The following is a 22,431-nucleotide window of genomic DNA, read 5'->3' on the forward strand; positions in this document are numbered from 1 at the left end:
AGGTGTTTAAGAAAAGACTGGACATGGCATGTAGTGCCATGGTCTAGTTGACAGGGTGGTGTTTAGTCATAGGTTGGTCTCAACGATCTCAGAGGTCTTTTCCAATCTAATTTATTCTGTAATTCTAAATTAAAATAATTTTGATTTTTTTAAATGTTTCCCTTTTTCAACCAGCTATATTTATACTTTACAAAAATAAATTTATGCTGACTTGAAGAATGAAAAAAATTTCTAATTTTTTTTTTTTTATGCTATGCAAGTATTATCCTCTGGTACTTCAGAGGAAAATCTAGGAAATGTAAATCAGAATTCAAAATGCTAGTTTTGAGAAACAGACAACATCCTCCAAGCAAGAACAGGATTGCCAGGGCTCTCTCCTACATGTGGTCTCACAGTGCTTCTAAGCCCTCCTTTTTCCTCAATTCAAATTTATATTGCCAATTAGCACCTAACATCTGCTAGAACAACACCAAAACCAACCCAGTGTAAAATCCAGAGCAGCACTGGGAGCCCTCGCCTACAGAACTTATGTACATAAACCTGAAACACACATGACAAAGCATAAATAGTTCAGTCAAGAGCACAGAATGGTAACTTGATTTCAAGTGCATGGTGCTGAGAACAGAAAGAAACTTGCAAAACCACTTCCTGTGTCCAGGGGCTTCCAATAATACACAGCAACACTGGAGGCAGCATTACAAAACTGCAAAGGAAAGAAAAATGAAAAGCAACCCCTTTAATTGCTGAAATTGGACAGTGAGCATTAAGGAGTTATGATTTATGTCTCTGTCCCTATGCCTACCAAAATCAGTGCCTGCAATTTCCAGAATGTCAAAGATACTAACAAAAGCAGAGCACCTGCAGAGTTTAGCTAAACGTAAAATGCTTGGAGACTTTTTGGAAGCACTGACAAACCAGGTGTGGCCAAGAGCACAAAATTCACAGGAGAGGTTGGCAGAACTGTATTTAACCAAGGAAATGGACAAGGCCTGCTATGATTTCAACAACAAGGATATGGTGGTAGCCCATGAACACAAACTGAAGAAGCCACTGGAAGCCTTAAGAAGGCCATTGGACAGACAGCCTGATCACACATCCTTTCATTCCTTCTCAACATCTTTCACTGTATAATACTATATAATACTCTCATTGCCCAAATTACATTTCACCTAAGTGTCAGCTTCCCTGAGCCTACAGATTTAGTTTGTAATTTTAGTTATGTTATTAAACATTATGTTATTTTTATGTCATTTATTAAATGCTATAGTTATGTCATGTTATTAATGTTTAATTTTTCCCAAACTGTTGCTATTGTCTAACTGTGGTATTTGCTAAGCTTTGCTATTGTGTCACTGGAAAATAAAAATTCCGTTTCTTACTGAGGGGGACTTAGTTACACTCTGCAATTCCTCAAGCACCAGCACCTCTCATGTAAAATCCCAAGAGCCCATTGCAGAACCATTCCCCTGATCTTACATGGCCATGTCTGCAGGCCTCACAAGAAGCCTTTCCTACCCTACCAGGAGAAAGAAGGTTCTCCAGAAAATTAAACAACAGCGTGAGGAGTTTAACAATCCCATCTTGTATAAATAGCCCCTTTGCTTCAAAGGTTGCTGGATGCAATGTCAAGAGGCCCAGCCAAAACTTCCATCCCACTGCAGATCCCTTAGCCTGGCCTGGAAAGGGGCTGTCTTTCACACAGCTGGAAACACGCTGCTGTCCAGTAAAGCCTCCACCTCTGCAGTTTAGCCAGCTGAGAACAGATTTAGGTGCAAAGGACCTGCACTGGAGATATAGTCAGCTCCCACCTGTGTCCAGGTGAGATACAGGAGGTACCAAGCATCTCCAGAGTGGGACTGCCCAGCAGAGGCAAGGCAGGCACATGCACGCACGGCTGAGTTCCTCAGGGAATGGTGCAGGAGGGGTCCATGACCTTCCGTTATTCGGGAAGAATCTGGGCAACCTGGTGCCGGCAGGATCTGCAGACAAGGCCCATTAGCCAGGACAACGGGCCTCTTCCCTCACAGGCAGAACAACATCCATCTGCCTGTGGGACTGAAGGGACCGGGATGTGAGACGCTGGTGCAGCCGCCAGAAGCCACAAAAGCAGCCACATCGCAATGCAACACTGCGGCCGCCGTCAGGAAACACACGGATCTTCCCGGGGTCTGCGGGAAGAAAAGCACTGCAACGGGAATGTGACCGGCCGCGGGCGCTCCAGCCCTGCGAGGGAGGCAGGGAAGGAGGGAAGGGACGGAGGAAAGGGAGAGAGAAAGGAAGGAAGGAAGGAAGGAAGGAAGGAAGGAAGGAAGAAAGAAAGGAAGGAGGAAAGGAGGAAAGGAGGAAAGGAGGAAAGGAGGAAAGGAGGAAAGGAGGAAAGGAAAAGGAAGGAAAGAAGTAAAGAAGTGAAGGAAGGAAAGAAGCGAACTGAGGGAGGGAGGGGCCAGTTCCTTCGACCGCCCCGGGGAGAGAGGCGGGAGAGAGGGAGGCGGGCTCCCTTTCCCCTTCCGGCGGGAGGCCGAGCTGTGCGCGATGGCGAGCGGGGTAAGGAGGCTTGTGCTGGTCTGCGTTCCGTGGTGGGAATGTCGCCCGGGGTCCCGCGGGGGTTCCTGCGCAGGGCAGGATGAGGCGGGCGAGCCCTGCCCTGCCCTGCCCTCCCTGCCGGTGCCCGGCCGTGCCGGGGGGCTGCCCTCGGCCGGGGGTGCGGGCCCTGCCCGCCCTGCCCGCTCTGTCCGCCCTGTCCGCCCTGGCGCCGCCGCCAGCGGGAGCCGGGACACGGGGGGTGTCCCGCTGTCTCCGCGCTCCCGCCCCCGCCTGTTTTGTGGATGTGAGGGTCGCGGCGATGGAAGGACAAGCAGAAGACCTTGAGCTTGGCGTGGTTTCCTGTGGGCTTTGGGCAGATGCGACCGACTTGTCTCGAAGGAGGGGGTGCTTGCTCAGAAAGCCATTGCCTGGCAGGTTCCCTGCATTGCTCTACGAACAGCGCGGTAGTCCAGACCTACTGCTAATCCCGCGCCTAATTCCTGCAGCTGCCCTGGGCTTGAGTGGGATGGGTGGCCTCGCTTGGCCGGACGCTCCAGGTGGTTTCGGAGCAGATAGGGCAGCTCGGTTTCGTCTCGAGTGAGAGAGCTGATCCTGTGTGTAGCTACAGGCAACTCAACAGCTGTGCTCCTGGGCTAGTGTGTTAATAGAGAAGATGAAGAACTGCTAAAAGTTGGTGGTTTGGGGTTTTTTTCCAGTTGTTGGCTTCAAGGTTTTCAGCAAAGCAAAAGCAGAGAGATTTGAATAATGAGAGGGCAGAAGATGGGGCTTTCCTGATATCCACTCTGAATAGTCCAGAGGCCTTTGTGGCTGTGTGAACTGACTGCAGTTTCAAAAGCCAGCTTCTTTAGAAGTTTCTGAATCAGAAGTTACTGTTTGAAAATGTGCTTCCACATGTGTACTCTTGGTTTTAGGAAGATCAGAATTTATCCTGTAAGGAGACTGTTTTTCCTCCCCTCTTTAATTTCATGTTTAACTAAGCTTGTGGAAATAACAATTTTAGGAATGTGCAGTCTCCTGTGCAAGAACAAGTGATGACTTAATGAGGGGAAGATGAGGGATGGATTGAAAACCAGTAAATGATTTACCGAATGATGGCTCCTCTTGCACTTTGTGCTTTGAATTTGGATTTTCTGGCAAAATCTTTGGTAGATTTAGAGATTATGACCGATTACTCACACTGTGATTCCACAGTTGGTTACTTTGGCACAATCTGTGCATTTTTGTAATATTTACCCTGATAATAAAAAGCAGGAGAAGGAGATTTCATGTTTCTAGGTTAAGGGTGTTTGTGTCTAATCTAGACCCTGCTGCCTGTAGGAATGGATACCTGTTTTCTGTTACAAAGCTTTTAGGGCCTGCAGTATTTATTTTACCAAGTTTAAGCCAAGGTAAACATCTGCAATTCTGCTGTTACAGGTACACTGAGGATTTTAACTGGTTCTGGCAAAGTCTCATATTGTTTGTTATACAACAAAAGTACAACAGAAAGTCATAGACTAGCCATTATTTTCTCCTGATCACAGGTGCTGAATCAGACCTACCAAGTGCAACAGGTGGTCTTGGCACTGGTATTTCTTCCAGACAGTGAAATTTCAAAAAGGCTGGGTGACTGTATATTTGGTCTTGGGAATTTGCATTAATCCCCTTTCAGTGATTCCATGGGAACACCACAGCTATTTTGAATGCAAAAAATGGCATTTTCTTCTGTTGGTTTATAGAGCATGTTATGAAACGCTTCATATTTCCAATAGCAATGGCCTAGACCTTGTTTAAGTGGAAGAGAATCAGTGCAAGTCTCTGCTGTAACTGAATTATTCCAAAATACGTGCACACCATTCTGGAGTAGATTGCATTCCAAAGCCATCTAGTCTGTGACAGCATTCCTCATCAGGTTTTATGTAGATAAGGTCTTGAATTTGATTTCACAACTCATCTGTGTGTCATTTAAGAAGCTATTCAATATTATATTTGCTGAAAGATGTTCCTGTCAGAAAGCAAAAATTCAGAGTATTTGATACACTGCCCACTTCATCCTAAAGGACAGACCCGGAGTCATCTTCGTAAAACCGACCTCTAAGGGGACTCCAGATGCTTATCCTTTTAGCACCTGAATCTGTAATGCCTGCTGATTTTCTCAGTCAGTTGTGCATATGTACCTGTCAACAGAGTTTACAAATCCGGAAGCTCTGCTCTTTCATCCAGGCTATGCACCGTTGGGCTTCAGAAACTTCCTGAGATGTTTGGTATGGTTGCAGAGCAGGATTTGTCACAGCAAGTGCCAAGAGCAGCAGATGAAGACTTGCTAACAGTAAATCCATGCAGAGTTGTTGGTGCACACTAACTCACTGACAGGAGCCTTATAGTGAAGTTTCTCTGGTCCCTATGGATTATTGGAGGGCTCTGCTGCATGCACACACATCTCCTTGCCAAAATCCTACTTGGAAGCCATAAGATATTCACTCTTGATGTGTTTCTTGGACCACTATGTGTCCTTCAGTTTCTGTTATGAACTTTCTTAACTTTGAACACTCTGTGCTTAAGGAACATAAATGAAATGAATGCCAGTCTCTTACTTTAAATCAACATTTTTATGATGCATTATTACATTTATTATGCATTATATATTTATTATGCATAATCTTTGCGTTCCTACTGCTCACTTCACTGCAGTATTTGAGTGTCTCCTAAGCACTCCCGGGCTTATTATATTTTTTGCTCAGTAAGAGAATGACATCCAAATTTCAGATCTTGGTTTGCTCATTATTATTTAGCTTCCTGAAAGCGAATGTGGGGCAATTAAACCTTTGTGTTGAAATTATGAATTTCAGATCTGGGACTCTTTCCAAAAGTCAGTAGTGTTTCTCTCATTTTCTCACTTGGCTGAACAAGAATTGTTTTAAATGAACCATACAACAGATGTCCTAGTTTTTGTTGTTGTTTTTGTCTTTTAGGTTATTAAATGCAAGGCTGCTGTTGCCTGGGGGGCAGGTAAACCCCTCTCTATCGAGGAGGTGGAAGTTGCTCCCCCAAAAGCTCATGAAGTTCGTATCAAGGTAATTAAATCATTTGTTAGCTATATGTATTGTATTTTGGGAGACTAAGTATTAAAGCTGAACAATTTGTTTGCCAACAGAAGAAACGTTGGATGGCATTAGTTCATTAGTATCTCAGCTGGCCTTACAAATAAGAAAATTATAGTATTTAGATCTTCTGTTTGTGAAAAACACTTTTAATTTCTGCTGGTCTCACTTCACAGTCTGGTCTAAAGATTGGGGATCAATTCTAGTTGTTACAGACCACGCTCCCACAAACATCTAAACTGGGAACATCTTTGATCTTGTTTGAAGGGCAGCAGCTTGTGAGTTGTTACAGCTGTGTAACATGCTGGATTTTACTTCAGTCAGGCCATAAGTTATGGCTGCTGAGCTGTGATTAGTCTCTTGGATTCCCAATACCCAAGTCTATGATTTCATCAGGATTTTCCAGTAGCCTATATCTGCCAAAAAGTATACATTAAGGGGAAACTTATTTCTGTGGAAAGGGTCTCTGCATGGTGCTTACGACCGTGGATTTATTTATTTTATTTAAAGTGGATTAATACAGTACTGAGAGTTCTGTGTGGTCTCCCTGGTAATTTTACCTTTGAGAGACTAATTTAATTCAAATCTGAGATGCTAACCTACTTTGACATGACATGGAGTACTGAGTTAAGAAACCACTTGTCATCTTTTACCCCTTTCAATGTCAGAATTTAATTGATGGAAATTATAAAAATGTACTCTCATGTCTTCTTGAAAGTAAGAAAAAGTGCCTTGCCAAGAGTTGAAGGTATGTTGGCCATATTACCAGTGCTGCCAGAACTGGTAAATTTGACTTGGCTGTTGTTCTGAATTTCTGACCAAGTGGAATTACTTAGATCTGTGCTACTGTTCTGTTCTTCAAGGTGTCTCAGATTATAAATTTCTTCACAGATAGTTGCCACTGCTGTCTGTCACACTGATGCCTATACTCTGAGTGGTGCTGATCCCGAAGGATGTTTCCCTGTCATCTTGGGACATGAAGGAGCAGGAATTGTAGAGAGTGTTGGAGAAGGAGTAACAAAAGTAAAGAAGGGTAAGAAAATATCTTACAAGTTTTCTGCCTTTCTTAAAAGTGTTACTTTATTTCAAGGCCAGCTGTCAAACTGGGCCACTGAAATGCTGTATTGCAGGAGTTAATGTTTTATTCTACAGTGTATGCCTGTGTGGATTCCTTTGTCTGTGAGATACAACACTAATCTATTCAATGTGTTCTTGGTTTAATGCTTGAAAGAGCCCAGCATACCAATTTCTTGCTCAAAATCATATCAATATGTTGTTAGAAGGTTGGGATTTTTTTTTTTCAAATGATAGTTCTTACCTGTTGGTTTAATAAAAGGCTTAAAGTGTTTATTCATGTTTTTCACTGTTGATTTGGGGTTGTTTTGATTTATCGTAACATTTCTATATGTTCTGGAATGATGAATTTCTGATAGGCTGTCTGCTCAGACATGATTGAAGTGGTTTATCTAACAGTCTATAAATGATATCATTGTGTACTGTAAACAGTTTTTAATACACAAAGGTTTTAAGTAAATAGAAACTCACGGAAAAACATAATGAGCATCAAGTAACTTCATTTTTTTCAGAATGCCTTACTTGACTCAATAACTACTCACATGATATTTTTTCTCAGGGGACACTGTTATCCCTCTATATATCCCCCAGTGTGGAGAGTGCAAGTTCTGTAAAAATCCTAAAACAAACCTGTGCCAGAAGATAAGGTCTGTATGGCTTTTTTTATTTTTTTGACACACAATTTGTTCAATGTATACCTGTTTTAGTTATCGATAGTAATTGACAGGAGTTTTCTTCGAAGAATAATTCTGTTGAGGCATCATTTAATGACTTGGAAAGTACATCTTTTAGGAGTCAGTTATGCATTATTTTCCATTCTTTCTTAATTTTTTTTTTCTTTTCTTCCCCTTACATAAATCTGTTTCTCTGTTTTCATGTATGTGAAGGTGCAAACCGCTAGCTTTTGTCCACAGTTTTGAAAACATAACTGCTGTGACTCCATATTTAATCCATACTTAAGGGCTGCTCTTCAGGGAATTTAGCTCTTGGTAGTGAACACCAAAGCTTTCAAGTGATACAAAATTATATAGACAATGCTTTTTTCTTTAACGGTTGCTTCCCAGATAAATTTCCAGCTCCTATTCTGAAGAAAAAGTCTCACAAACCCAAACAAAGGCCCTAGTGACATCACTGACAGGTGCTACTCAAGGGGAGGGTACTGAAGTAGGGGAAGATGGCAGTGTGGTACCGTGGCACAAGCAGTTAGCATTGGTAGCTAGTAAGGTCAGCATGTTAATAAACTCCATTTCTTTCACTGCTTCCATGGAGGAATTAACAACATGAAGTTTTAGGAGTTTAGCATCTAATTTCTGTGAACTCCTAGGTTTATTGAAATGGTTAAAATATAAAGGTGCAAGTATGCATCTGCCTCTCTGCTGCTTAGTGGATACTGTCTGGTGAGAGTATTTACTGCATAAAACTCTGACTGCACTTTCCTGTCTTTGCCTTAAGAATTACTCAAGGGAAAGGAGTCATGCCTGATGGCACCAGCAGATTCACCTGCAAAGGAAAGCAGATTTACCACTTCATGGGGACCAGCACCTTCTCGGAGTATACTGTGGTGGCTGATATCTCAGTAGCCAAGATAGATGCTGCAGCACCTCTGGATAAAGTGTGCCTGCTGGGTTGTGGCATCTCCACCGGCTACGGGGCTGCTGTTAACACTGCTAAGGTAAAGGCTGTGGTTGTTGTTACACAGCTTAGGGACTAGATTAGGACTGTAAACGTCAGGTACCAAATCTGTTTCTTCTTCCTTTTCAACTGATGAAGTTGAGCTAAGAATTTTTAACTTCTCCATAGAAGCCAGATCAGGTTAGAAGAACCTTGATGCCCTTTTGAGGAAATACAGGTAGAGAATTTTGCATCCCTTTTGACACCATCTATATATAAATTACTTTTCCAATTAATCGTCTTCTTGCTGCAAGTCATTCTGCTAGTTTGAAGCTCAGGGTGAGACAGAGCTGGTAGGTGAGTGTACTTGAGTCTAGGGCAGGTTACAGGAGCCAAGTCTTTGGGGACAAAGAAAAGCTTAGTACCTAAAGAACTTTTTGGATGTAATTTCTATATAGTTTTCCTTATCTAAGTGGTAAAGTCTCATTTTTTCCTTTATCACAGACTTCTTAACCTGTCTTTCCCACTCACATGGAAGGATGGATTTTTTTTCTGCTGCTCATGACTCTGTTCTTATTCTAGGTGGAGCCTGGCTCTACGTGTGCTGTCTTTGGTTTAGGAGGAGTTGGGCTGGCAGTTATTATGGGCTGTAAAATAGCAGGAGCATCCCGGATCATTGGCATCGACATTAACAAGGATAAGTACGCCAAAGCCAAGGAGTTTGGAGCTACTGAGTGCATCAGCCCTCAGGACTCCAAGAAGCCCATACAGGAGGTGCTGGTTGAGATGACTGACGGTGGTGTGGACTATTCGTTTGAGTGCATCGGCAACGTTGGAGTCATGGTGAGTGCTGCCTGACAGGAGTGCCTAGAGGGGAGGGACTCGGCAGCTGCCACTGGGCTGCTCAGCTAAATAGCAAAATGAGCTGCTTTCTTCTTACAGATAACATGCCATACGCATTACATTTTTTTTAAGTAGTAATGATAACTGCTGTGACTAAAAAGGACAACTTAGGTTCAATCCTAATTATGTAATGAAAGCAGCTGCTACTTCTTGGGTTGAAAATGGCATAACTTACAAACTCTTTTCCTTAATGGGACTTCTTTGAAATCCTGAATTTTTGTATGTTGACAGTTGAAAAATTAACAAAACTCACATAAAATATGTTGTACAATGAACAGTAAAATCTCAGGGACCACTCAGTAGTTCTGTAATTCCTCAAGGATTTAATTTCACCTTTGGAAATGCAGAAGTATTACTGAATGTAAGGCTGTGTTTTCAGGAATTGCAACAGCATTTCCAACTGTCAGTAACACGGTCTGTGATTTCAGTTCATCCCAACTCTCAGTGGGAGTTCAGAGTGACTTCTTTGGAAGCCAGATGGGATATAAAAAGTGCAAAGTGGACCTTTAACAGTATAAGGAATCTGAACCAATGGAAAATTTAATGTAATTTACAGTGTATTTATTGTTCCTTAAATACTGATGTGATTAATTAACTGGCGGAAGGGAAGTGCAACCTGTCAAGGCAGCACAGACATTAGCAATAAATGCTCTGCTTTGTCCTGTCTCCTCTTGAAGAGGGCTGCCTTGGAAGCCTGCCACAAAGGCTGGGGAGTCAGTGTGATTGTTGGAGTAGCTGCTGCTGGCCAGGAGATCTCCACACGGCCATTCCAGCTGGTAACTGGGCGGACATGGAAAGGGACCGCGTTTGGAGGTAACTCTCTTTTGGTGTGGGGATAAAAATAATTTCCTATGGGTTAAAGCTGGGAAGAACACACCATCTCATTTTTGCTTGTGCAAGGAATGTACTACTGACAGGCTCTTCATAAATGATGTATTGACTTTTAAGATAAAGACTTTTAAAATGTGTTATTCCTACAGACAGGGCACAAATCAACACATTGATGATATCTCACATATTCTAAAGAGAGAATATATCTATATGCTATTCAGGATTAAAGGAGGGGTATACAGAGACTGCTTTATCACCAAGTGAAGATTTGGTTCAGTTTAGTCCAGTGAAAGGACCTAGTCTTTGAGGAGATGGCAGCTCGCATCAGTACTTCTGTGTTGCTTAACCACTAAGGAAATTGTGGGGATAACATGAGAATGTGCTATAAAGATCTTTAAAATAAAAAGCAAGAAGTGCTTGATACATATTTTCTGCTATCAACCCAAAACCACATTGAGATTTTTACAGCTGCTGCTAACTTGGGAATTCAGTAATTGCTGAAGTTCATGAAAGTATTCAAATTTGAAATTATTACACTGCTCTTTGTTCAAGTAATACAAAACTTAATTGGGTTATAAAGATACAGGGGGGCTGATAGAGATGCCAAGTGTATGCTTTCCTAGGTGAGGGCTGCTGTTATGTTGAATGCTGAAATAGCTGGTGAATGATCTGTGCACTTCTTTATGGCTGAGGTGTGCTTCTGCCAGACCTCTTGCATTCCTGGGGCAGGATGGACTAACATGTCACTCATCTCGGTTTCTTTTTATACTGATCACACAAATGCCTGTGTAAGGGTTGTATTTTTAATTTTCTGAGATGGTTGGAAAGGGGAAAAACCAAGGCATGCTTTCTTTCTTTCAGGCTGGAAGAGTGTAGACAGTGTGCCAAAACTGGTGACTGACTACATGTCCAAAAAGATCAAGGTTGATGAGTTTGTGACACACACCCTGCCTTTTGACAAAATTAACGAGGCTTTTGAGCTGATGCATTCAGGAAAGAGGTAATGTTCCTAATACTGAAAGGTGTAGAAGACATTTCTTGATGAGACACTGTCAAAATACAGGTTCCCTGCCCACTGTCATGTTTTAAACAGCGAGGCTAAAGGGCGACATATGCCATGAACATTCATTCTGAGATAAGGACACTTTCTCTGAGCTTCCAGGCACGTGCCAAATACAGGCAGAGAGCAGAAAGCAAGCAACAGTGTATAAGGGAAATACACACTTGTGTAAAGCTGATAAAGGGGACAAGTCAGTCTCACGCTTTCAACATCCCTAGAACATTCTTCCTCATGAAAAGAAATGTAAAGAGAATAAAGGAGGATTCACGTTAATACATTTTTACTAGTCACTAAGCTATTAGTCTATTTTAATTAAGTAGCAGATTTCAGTATATTTTTCAAATTACTTAGGGTAGATTACCAGCACAGTGAGTTACTTGGAATGATCTTTTAATATGCTACATTGTAAATTTTTTTTTCTTCTAGTTTGAACTGGGGTAGAAGGTTAATATGATAGGTTTGTACTTCACATACAGGAGTTCCTGCCTTTATTAAGATAAATGGCAATTTGGACTGTTCATACTGCAGACCTAGGCCATAGCTGTATAAATCTTCCCAGTGAGGCCCAACTCCATTACATATTGGAGTGACCCTACTGCTGGTTAAAAAACCTGCTGGATATGTGATGAGTCTTGCTGCACTTAAAGCAGTGTACGGTGCAAGTACTGATCAACTGCAAAAGCAGTGCAGAGTAGGGTATTCTGATCAGAGGATACGTTTGCACTAATGCAGGCAACTATGTTTATCCATATTTAGGTTCATCTGCAGATGGATAAATAGTTATGAGCATTATCTCCAGAAACCAACATGGTCTTTGTACTTGATCTCAGTCTATATTTATGTATTGTGTATGACTCTCTCAAAAGTAGTAATTTTATCTGCTTAATTTCATGATTCCTATTTTTGGTAAATCAGTTAACATAACTGCATTTGTTACAATTGCAAATGCTACCTTTACACAAATTTCATGAGCAGTTGCTCCCCTTTCCCTACTACAAACTTCTGTGACATTGCAGTGCTTTATTCTTCCATGAGCATGTCCTAGGAAATTATTAATGAAAGTTATTTAACATTTTCCAAGGAGCCAAGAGAGAATGCTTGTACATATTACTGTTCCTGATCAGTCTTCTTGGCTAGCTACTGAAAACTGACCCGTGGTTTGAAAAAGCATCCATTTTGATAACAAGCATTACAAACCCATTTTTAACCAGGATTTCTAATAAATATTATAAGCATAAGCATAACTTCATTCTTACAAAAGACAGAAGTTAAAATGTGTCAGCAATGAAGGGGAGGGCAGAGATAGGGAGAAAATGGACTTATTGGTAACTTTTTTCTTTTTCTTTTCCATTTTAAGCATTCGAACTGTCTTAAAACTGTAGAGACAAACATGGATGTAGTTGGCCAGCACCATGGTAACTGCCTTTTTAAAATGGAATTTTTGATAGAGGAGGAATCAAGCAAATGAAAACTCACTGGGACTAGGAAGACTACGTATTTTAGGGTGAGCATTCTGAGTATTAAATAATAAATAATTGTTAACCACTGAATAGCATTACAGAATCAGTCTTGGTTGTGGAACTTCTATTTCTGTACTCCTTCAAATTCAATAGTGGCTAACTCAATCTACTTAATAAAAGCTTATTTCTAAACACAGTGTTGGAATTATTGAGCATTAACAGTTTGACTATGATTGTTGTGTCTTACTTGTTTTCCTCTAGTGATTTTACAGTGTATTGTGTACATGACAGAGGAAGAGCATTTTTCATAGTCAACAGCAAATGATGTGGGATTCACTGCACAAGGCAGTTTGCTGAGCACAGCTGGGGTGAGAAGCAGCATTGTTTTGCTGCACCTGTGCTGAAAGTGGCCAGAACTCCAGCAGTTCTCAAGCTTCTGAGGCTATTCTAGGACTGCAATAGATTGCAGCATCCAGCTCAACCTTGAAGCCAACCATAGAGCAGAGTGTGGTTGGATGTGTGACTTCAGTGTCCAGGTGTACCCATGTTCACTTGGGAGGTCCATATTTTGCCTTATTTCCCATTTGTCTCATTGGCAGGCCTCTTGAAAAGATCATAGCATAGACTACTCTAGTCACTTGCTCTAGTAGTGTCCTCCAAGACTGCAGTAGGGCAGTTTTGGCATTTCCTTAAAGTTACTGGCAAATGATGCAAACATTGCAGCCAACACTGCAAAACCAAACAGCGTGGAATTGTCACCTCCAGTGAGAAACAGGATCCATGCCACTGAAGCACGAAATATTACTGTTAGAGCAAGAGTCTGCTCTTAATGGGTGCAGGGGAACAACAGTATAGAGCACTGTGTGATGAAGGCTTCAGGGTTTTGTGGGATTTTTTTGTTCGTTGGACGGTAGGAGTTAAGGCTCAATTTTGGAGTTGCAGGTTTTCTTAACTCTTGTTGAAGTGATCTGACTGGATAAATTTCTTTGTATTGAAATGTGGAAGCAGTGCCTCACAGCCAGAAAAACACAGAGGAACAGCAGAAAACAGATTGCAAAGCAGAGGCAGAAAGACCAGCCTGTTAAAGAAAAGTCAGATACATAAAAACTCAGTGTTTTTCAGTGAACTGAGGACACTGATTAAGAAAGAAGTTTCATGTTTTAAGAAGCCTGGTGAAAACAACTGCTACACAGAATGCTGAATGCAAACCATAATCTTATTAGAAGAAATTCCTCTCACCACTAACAACTACCTTATCCCAAGACACTGCTCTACAACAGGGACAATTACATCTTTTCCATCTGTCATTAAAAAGATATCCCTAGAGCATTCTGAAAATAGTTGAGGTAGCTGCATTTCTAACTTCATTTCAGACAGCAAAGAACAAATGTGAATGTCATAAGAATTCAATTTTGAGCATCAGGAAGAAAGAAAAAGTGGATTTGTACCAGGAAAGTGAGCCCTCCAACACAGCAGTAAACTGATTCTCAGTACCTTGTAGCTCCAGAAAGGCTAGCTGAACATCAGAAAATTCAGACTACTTGCTGTTAAGCTGTTCCTGCAGGAGTACTCTATAAATACAAGATGGGATCGATGCAATATTAACTCAACATCTTGGCAAACTATTGCCTGCTGGATCTAACAGATTTAAAATACTTATACTGGAACAGTTGTTCCTCTGTGCTGCACAGACTAGATCAAGCCCACACAACCATGTCTGCATTACACTATTACTTCAGAGATTCTGCATCTCAGAGTGTCTGTGGTGATGGTAAGTGAACAACAAAGACATTTAGTAATACCAGAGCACTTGGGTCAAAGACACGCAGCTACTTCCCAGCTTGAAGAACTGATGTCCTGGCCATGGTGTAGCTGAGCTTCCAGACTACTCTGTCCTGCAAAGCACTTGATTGAATGGAGCATGTTTGAAATAGTTTTTTGAAGTTGTTGATCAAACAAAAGGACTCAAACACAAGAGCTCGTGTTGCATGTTTGATGGTCAAGGTACTGTATTGAACTGCACCATCTAGACAATGGGAAGAACTTTGGTGGACAAAAATTTTCCACCAAATGACTGTATGTGAAATGTGCGTGTACTCTGCTGGCTGTCATGTAAAATACACAGTTTTTCCCCTCTCCTCCTGCTGTTACTTTTATTCAACACTATCAGATCTTCTGTCCTTAAATATTCATGTCAAATTGCAGAAACAGCATGAAGAATTTCCACACTCTCTTACATGATAGCAAAGGGAGAATATTTTAAGAGATTGAACTAATTGTAGGATTATGTTTCTGGCAAAATTGTATATAATTTCTAAAAATGGCATTAGAAACCAGATTTAAGTTGGGTTTTGTATTTCAGTGGATAGCAACTTACATAAGAATCAAAAATATTTAATTTCCCCTGTCCAGTCAGCACAAGTCTAATATGTCATGTTCAAGAAAAGACTCAGATAGGTGAAAAATAGCTTTTCACAATATTTTTATTTAGTAAGTTTTGTTCTGTGATGTGCCATCTCATGTTGAAAGAACTGGTATAGATGCTAACTAAGCTTTCTACTCTTTTAAAAATACTGTAGTAGTATGGACAGTATAAGCAGTTATCATGCTGTGATTTCCATTTATAGGCAGAAATGCATAGCATCATAGATTGCCTGTATTAAAAATGTGCAGAGCTAAATTTGGTTGTATTGATGCAACAACAAAGAGGTATTCAAGTGGCACACGTGTGGGTTTAAGGGTGAGTTTTAAATGGTTGCATGCACCTGCCAGTGCAGCTTGCACTACTGCAAGCAAACCTGGATATAACTGAGAATTCTATGTCTGGTTTTGGATTACAAAAAAAAAAGAAAAAAAAAAGAAAAAAAAAAGGTTCTTTCTGTTAAAAGCAGCTGCAACTTTTATTTTATAGACCAAAAATGAAGCCCCCCCCCCCATCATACACACACACATAGAAAAGGCAAGACCGTTGTAGCCATTCAAGTGAATGATATGGTGGGCAAACCTCCAGGACAGTCATCTCCCCAGTACATCTCATTCAACACAGGTAATTCCACTCAAGTACTACAGTCTGTTTTGTTAAAAATCTATACACACACACACATATGCACACACACACGCTCTATATGCATCATTTCAGGTCACTTTACTGCATAATTAAAAATAATAATAAAGGTAATGAAAACATTGCAGTGATACTCTTACAGCAACAGAGGTCTGAGGCACTCAGGGCAGAAAAGACATTTTCTGGCAAATTTGGGAGTACACGAGTCCAGTTCTGTGAAGCACTAATTAACCCCTTTTCCCTAATTACCTCAATTCTGCAGTGCCAAGGGGAGCCAAGGGTATGCAGTACTTCACGTTCTCAGGTCTGTGGCACCAAATCCACAGTACACCTTGTAAAAGGTGTATTTTGTGCCCATGATTGTATGATTTAATGTCTGCATTGGTTTATTTCTTGCATTACAGTGGTGTAAGACTAAGTCTGCAATGGAGTCTGAAAAATTTTTAATTACAATTCAGAAGAAAAAATAAATCCTCTCAGCAGAGAAACTAAAGATTATGGAAGGGAAGTGAGCATGGGAAAAAAAAGGGTGGAGAGAAGAGAGGTCTAATCAATCCACTCTCCTTAACATAACAGTTTCCAGCTCATCATGACCCATTAAAAAAAAAAAAGGGGTATATATACCAACACTGCCCACTCTATACCCAGTTTGAGGAAAAAAAGATCAGTTTTCATAGCTGCCCCCCTAAGACTTTCCAAAAGCATGAAACTCACTCAACTGAGGGGGGGGGGGGGGGGAAATCCCCCGTTAAAAAATTACCAAAAGAAAACAAATACAGCATTGAACACATTTCATTTTCACACACTCAGACTGGTTTCGAGATATACACTCATTTCACTGTAAGTCTTGCAAATCCACTCCCCCACAGCTACTGTGGATGTACCTTTAAAAAACGCCCCACAGCTAACACACGTAGGGATCCCATGAATCATGGGATCTTTTTGGTTCTTGTTTCATTCCTTTACCTAGCCAAATCTGATACATCAGCTTCACCAAGCTTTTGGAGCGGGAGGCTGCCTGTAAGAACTGCTTCGCCAAGAAGCAGCTTATTCCAGGGAGCTGCATATAGAACAGAATTTATTAATTTTCTCTGTAGGAAGCCCATACTATCCAATCTCCATCAAGAGACAAGTCCTGCCATTAACACAGTGTGTCACCTACAGCTGGAATCACCACAGAAGCCATCAGCAGAGAGATGAGGACAGAAGTAAGGTAGCCTGCTCTCAGAAGTGTGTGTCTTTCTCCCTTCTACCCCCTTCTCAACTGATAAACAAACAAGGCCCAGCCCATTAGAACAGTATCTGCAGAAGCAGGAGCAAGTCTTTGGAACTAGAAATGCTTAAAATCTCAGGTGCCACTCATATGCCAAGAGCAACAGGGCACACTGAAGTGGTGAAAAAAACCTGAATCCCAAAATATCAAGTCCCGGTGGGAAAGGTTACCCACACTTTTCTAGCTAATATCATGGCAGCAACAGAAGCAATTGTGGGTCTAATTGGAAGAAAGGTGCTAAAGAGATAATTAAAGAAAAAAAAATATAGTGTGAGTGTTGTAGGTAGGAGGAAAGAAGAAAATTCTTTCCATTCTTCTCTGCTTTTCCAGACACTGGGTCAGGTTCTTCAAGATATTCCTCTTATCTACAATCACTGAGAACAAAGTAAAGGATGAAATCTTTCTATTCTGTACTCTTAAAAAAATGCATAGTACAGAGACAAAACCAGTATGTATCGTTCCGATCTCCCTGCTCAGCCTGGGGTCTCACTGGGACATGAAATGGGGACGAATACTATCCAGCCGCCGGGTCAGGATCTCACAGCCCGTGTCGGTGACCAGGAGGGTGTGTTCAAACTGGGCCGATCGCTTTCCGTCTCTCGTCACCGCAGTCCAACCATCAGGCCATGTCTCATCTTGCCAACCACCTAAAAACAGAAATGGTGACTTTTTGCCAGTCTTCAAGTAACAGATAACAGTTCCCCAAAGAGAACTGGAAAAATCTGTCAACTATACAGAATAGAACCAGCATCCTATTCCATCACTACTGAAGAGTAAACAAGAGTAACCATTTTACTCTATTGCTAAATTGCTCACCTTCACAGATCATTGGTTCAATTGTAAATACATGACCTGGCTTCATGACTCCAACTGCCTTATTTTCTGCAATAAAATAAACACTCAAGTTAGAAAAAGTGATACCATCTTAGTAAATGAATGAATCCTTGTCCTAGAATAATACTGTAGAGTCAGAAAAGCCCTTCCAAGATGACCTGTTCACTTGTGCATTTTTACTTCTACATTAAAATTTCCTTTAATTCTTTCCTTCTCCCCCCATCCTCCAACACTAAAATATTTACTTGAGGAGCTTAAAATTAATTGCTGTCTTTCTCTCCAACAACAAGAATTTCAACTCTAGCTCTATAAAAACACTGAACAAATGTAATACAGGAATTTCTGCACACTTCTATAATGAAAAGCATTACTTAAAAAAAAAAAAAAAAAGCACTTAAGATACCCAGAGAAGGCTTGAAACCTCCTTATTTGTTTCCACTGAGCCATTAGCTCCAATATGGTCAAAATATGACAGCGGTTAAGTAATCCCATGACTCCATTTATGCCCCCCTCATTACTCTGGGTAATGGGGTCATAATAGTGCCAGGGTGACAATGCTGTGTTCTTTAGCTAACATAAACCAGCAAAGAATTTCAAGGCACCCGAGACAAGAAGACAGGAGCTTTTTGATGTTATATGCACCAAAAATATTTACGTGGAGGCACATGAACTGAAGCACAGCACGACTCTAGGAGTGTAGTTTGACTGAAGAAAGGTTTCAGCCCTTTTCCACTGCCCTGTTTCACCCAGAATGGCAGTGCAGCTTAGATGTGACTCAGCCTGAGGGCTGCAGGATTGCACAGGAACCGTCAGCTCCAAGCTCCTTTGCTGCTGTAGACAATTTGCATCAATTTTTGCACACAGATTCCCCATCCTCCTAACTCTTAATTGTGTAAATTTATTAAACTGCCTCAACCACCTAGACGCTTTAAAAATCTCAGACATCAAGCTGCCACAACAGCAACCGGAATATTTTTCTTTTACTTAAATGGTCTTGTCTCTGTCTCAATCATCTTCTGGTATTTTTTGTCTCAACACTTATATTTAAGTTTCTGGTCTTCTGCATCTGAATAAATTTTGTCCTTTATTCCCTGTAGTTTTCATGGTTTTGTTAAATAATTTAAAGGCTTATAAAATGAGCTTTTTGCTTTTCAAACTCCTTTCACAGTAAGCCAGAAATAAGCAGCAGCATTCTTTTTATCTCATTTTCTCATGAGCCTTTAAGTCCCTCAGATCTTTCCACTTTGTTTTTGCTGTGAATCTGTATTTAAAAATACCAGGAAAAAAAAAAAACCAAACAAACCTGCACCTTTCTTTTTAGGAACAGGCATATTTGCTCAATGAAGGGGAAAAAAAAAAAGTTCAAAGTTCTAAATAGCCAGGAAAGAGAGGAATTTCCTTGTTCTCAGACTGAATTTTAATTGGTATAAAATGCTCTCCATCTCCAAAGAATCCAGATTTTCTTCATTCTACACACCAAAAAGTACACAACAGGAATCTTGATACCCTTTTACCCCACAATTAACAGATTTTTTCAGATGTTCTCTGAAAAAATAACTTAGGGAAATGATGAGTTGAAAAGTCAGGAATCAGTAGTCTATAACCATTAGGAGATATGTTAAAGCTCATTAGGAGATGAGAAGATGGAGGCACCTGTCAGGTCTGAGGAAATAAGCGACCTGTCAAGGAAGCTTTACAGCTCAAGTGAGTGTGAACTGTTCATCATATATGATGAACATCATTCATGATATTTACTCTATCCTTAGTTGTCCACTGGCATTTAAGTTTCCCTCCTTTGGCTCTGTGGATGCTGTTCCTTAGTCCTGCTGGAAAAACCGTTACGGGGCCCATGGGTATTTCCAAAAACCAGCACTGCTGGCATCATTCCTCCTCTGCCAAACATTATAAAGAAGCTTCCAGGAGAACCAGATCACAACACTCAAATGAGGAAACGTAAAGAAACAAGATCCTGATTCAGACACAACACCCATCTATACTATCCAAAATGTTTTTTATTTACATCTGGAAATGGGAGTAAGTTTTTGCTTAGCCTTTCTAAGGAGACAAACATTTGCCTGTTCATGTCAGACAAGAATGTCTAAGGGAATTGAGTTAAGAATTCAGGCAAAAACTTTGAGCATTTAACCAGTACAGATGAGAACTGACACTTACCTCTGGTGAAGGCACAGAATGTTTTATTATATAATATATTCACCTTATTTAGGTTCATAGAGGATGCTATTGTACAGAGTTAAAAAAAAAAAAGAACTCCCAAGGGCCAAAATGCTAACTTGATCACTGTTTGGCAACATGCTACTTTACAGAATGTAAGCAAGAAATAAATTGAGTGCATGCACTGCAAACCCCCTCTTGTCTACAGGACAAGGGAATAAATACTCACTGGCATAATGTGGCACATTAGGGGCCGTATGGAAAAGTTTATGGATTCCATGCCCACAGTAGCTCCGAACCACTGAAAATCCATTTGCTTGAGCATGTTTCTGAATGATGTTTCCCAGTTCTCTGTACCGAACACCAGGTTTTACTGCAAAATTAAGGAGATATAGATGGAAATTTAAAGAGCTTTCCTTCCACATAACTAACCATCAAAACACCATCTCTGTAGCGCTCATGGCTTGTATGTCCATCTGTTCTAGTCTGTAACTTCCTATGATCACTTAATCCACTAAGTACATAAATGAGTGCAATAACATGAGAGAGGGAGGAAATGGTCTCATATAAAAGAAAAAAACCAAGAGAGAAAGAAGAAAACTCCTTTTCCACAAGAACACTCTTTTCTTCCTTTCATGGATGCAAATGCTTACATTCAAAGGGTATCAAAGTTTGAAATTAAAAACAACTTTCAAAGTACTTGTTAAGCTCTCACACCCTGAGCTGCAGTGCTTCTTGCAATGAATGTATGAACTATATTTTAATACACACTTACCCATTTTTCTTTTTTTTTTTTTTTTGATACATTCTTAGTCCTTTGTGTAGATTTTTCACATAGTAGTAGAGGGGTATCTCTACTCTTAGTCAAGATTCTCAATGACAACGCTACAGCAAATACGTGTGTTCGTATTCAGGGCTAACTTTTTTGACAAGCCCTTTGAGAAGCCTTTAAGAGTGTGAAACACATGAAAATGGTGTGAGAAATTCACTGCGAGCACTTGGACAAGGGAGTAATAATATCATAAAAGCAACAATGTTTCATCCATCAGCTAATGAAGATTCATACCAAATGCAACCTTGAGCCACTAACAATAAAAAAAATCATGTGAATGCTTTTTCAAGAGCACTTGCAACTCCCTGAGTATATGCTGTTCCTTCAGGAGCCAGATGTCATGTGGTTGTGTGAAGCCACCTTAAGCAGAGTTCACATAAAGCTAAAACTTTACATTAAGAAACCACTTAGTTCAATTCTCTGCTAATGTAAGCAACTACAACTGAAATCTCCATGTTAAATTTACAGAAAATAAGAAGAAAATTAGATTACTGAAGTGTGCATGCTTTTCCCAAAATTAAAAAAAAAAGAAGTCTGGGCAAGAGATTAATCTGTTGGTTTTGTACTATCTCCCTTGGGCCTGACAGCACAAGCAACTCATTTCAATGCAGCAAGGAGCCCTCTGCTTCTCTCTCATACAGCTCTCCTAGTTAGAGCTCTGCTGGTCCAGTGCCAAGAAATTAAGATGATTTAAAGAGGGGAGAGGTGACCCTTTTTAACAGCTGAGACACTTGCTGCCAGAATCTCTACTCGCAGGCAATGTCTAAAATCCATTAAAACCTGTTACAGTATCTAAAAAGATGGTAAAGAAAACTTACACCGAGAATTTAAATCTCATTATAATGAACACAAAGGGGAATTTCTGTCATAGTTTATACATCAAAGCCAGGAAATAAAAAGATAAGAGACAACACATGTAACATTTGTTGTAAAAATAAAAATAAAAGTACAGGAGCAAAGATAAACATTGTTCTGGTTTAGCTCTGAAAAACAAAGCAGTCATTTCAGAACAATAATCCCACATAAACAGACAATCTACATTCTTCACAGCTCAGCTCTGCAGTGGTTTTTTTTGGATCATACAACGGATACACAAGACATCATTCCTATGGCTTTCTGTCTTTTCAACCTGGCTAGCCATCTCCAAATTATTAACCAAATTTATATTCATTATAACTTTTTTTCATTTACTTTCGATTAAATCCAAGTTTAAAGCCTTCCTATACAACACCTTAAACTTCAGTCTCTAGAGGCCTTAAAGGGAGTAAATTATATTGGGAATTTTAAGAAGCTACACGGTATAAAAGATATAGATGATACAAGTATTTCCAGGGACTTTGGAGATTTTTGTTTTTATTTTCAGAAGTTGAACATGACTGAGTTACCTTTCCCTCTCATTGTATGTCTCAATACAGCTGTCCTGAGTTATAACTAAGCAATACAGTTGAAGTTCTGTGCGTACTGAAGGATATGGATCTGTCTTCTCTGGCACATTCCCACAGCTGAAAATCAAGAGTTCTAACTTGCTTTATGAAATAACCATCATGTTTGGCTGGGGTAAAGAGATATGTTTAAGTGTTCAAAAGGTGTTTTACCTTACTGGTTGACTGTGCAACACCATACAAATTATAAAAGTAAGGTCTTCCAAAACACACTTTTGCTTGTCATATTCTCTAACCTACTCACATCAAGG

At 40.4% G+C, this 22,431-nt stretch overlaps 2 protein-coding genes across 2 annotated transcripts in view; one reads left to right on the top strand and one right to left on the bottom strand.

Annotated features, from left to right (window-relative positions):
• Nucleotides 1–2,446: 2,446 nt before the first annotated feature.
• LOC113943872 (alcohol dehydrogenase class-3) lies at nucleotides 2,447–12,759 on the top strand. Its single transcript, XM_027636219.1, has 9 exons — nucleotides 2,447–2,544; nucleotides 5,496–5,597; nucleotides 6,516–6,657; nucleotides 7,258–7,345; nucleotides 8,151–8,370; nucleotides 8,892–9,152; nucleotides 9,890–10,025; nucleotides 10,905–11,043; nucleotides 12,461–12,759. The coding sequence occupies exons 1-9, from the start codon at nucleotides 2,533–2,535 to the stop codon at nucleotides 12,483–12,485; spliced, it is 1,125 nt and encodes a 374-aa protein (XP_027492020.1). The 5' UTR covers nucleotides 2,447–2,532; the 3' UTR covers nucleotides 12,486–12,759.
• A 2,799-nt stretch (nucleotides 12,760–15,558) lies between these two features.
• Nucleotides 15,559–22,431, bottom strand: part of METAP1 (methionyl aminopeptidase 1) — a 27,514-nt gene continuing 20,641 nt past the window's right edge. The window contains exons 9-11 of the mRNA XM_027636217.1: nucleotides 20,136–20,279; nucleotides 17,717–17,782; nucleotides 15,559–17,547 (exon numbers count right to left, since the gene is read on the bottom strand). Of these exons, the coding sequence (XP_027492018.1) occupies nucleotides 17,387–17,547; nucleotides 17,717–17,782; nucleotides 20,136–20,279 (371 nt within the window). The 3' untranslated portion in view covers nucleotides 15,559–17,386. The remainder of the gene's footprint in view (nucleotides 17,548–17,716; nucleotides 17,783–20,135; nucleotides 20,280–22,431) is intronic.

Source organism: Corapipo altera, unplaced genomic scaffold, assembly GCF_003945725.1.
Source record: "Corapipo altera isolate COAL_440 unplaced genomic scaffold, ASM394572v1 22b, whole genome shotgun sequence".
In the NCBI taxonomy this organism is placed as follows: Eukaryota; Metazoa; Chordata; class Aves; order Passeriformes; family Pipridae; genus Corapipo; species Corapipo altera.

Bases quoted from the DNA above. Each gene is read 5' to 3' on its own strand.
- LOC113943872 (XM_027636219.1), top strand. The intron at 5,598-6,515 runs GTAATTAAATCA...ATTTCTTCACAG, and splicing joins CTCATGAAGTTCGTATCAAG to ATAGTTGCCACTGCTGTCTG. The intron at 6,658-7,257 runs GTAAGAAAATAT...ATTTTTTCTCAG, and splicing joins AGTAACAAAAGTAAAGAAGG to GGGACACTGTTATCCCTCTA.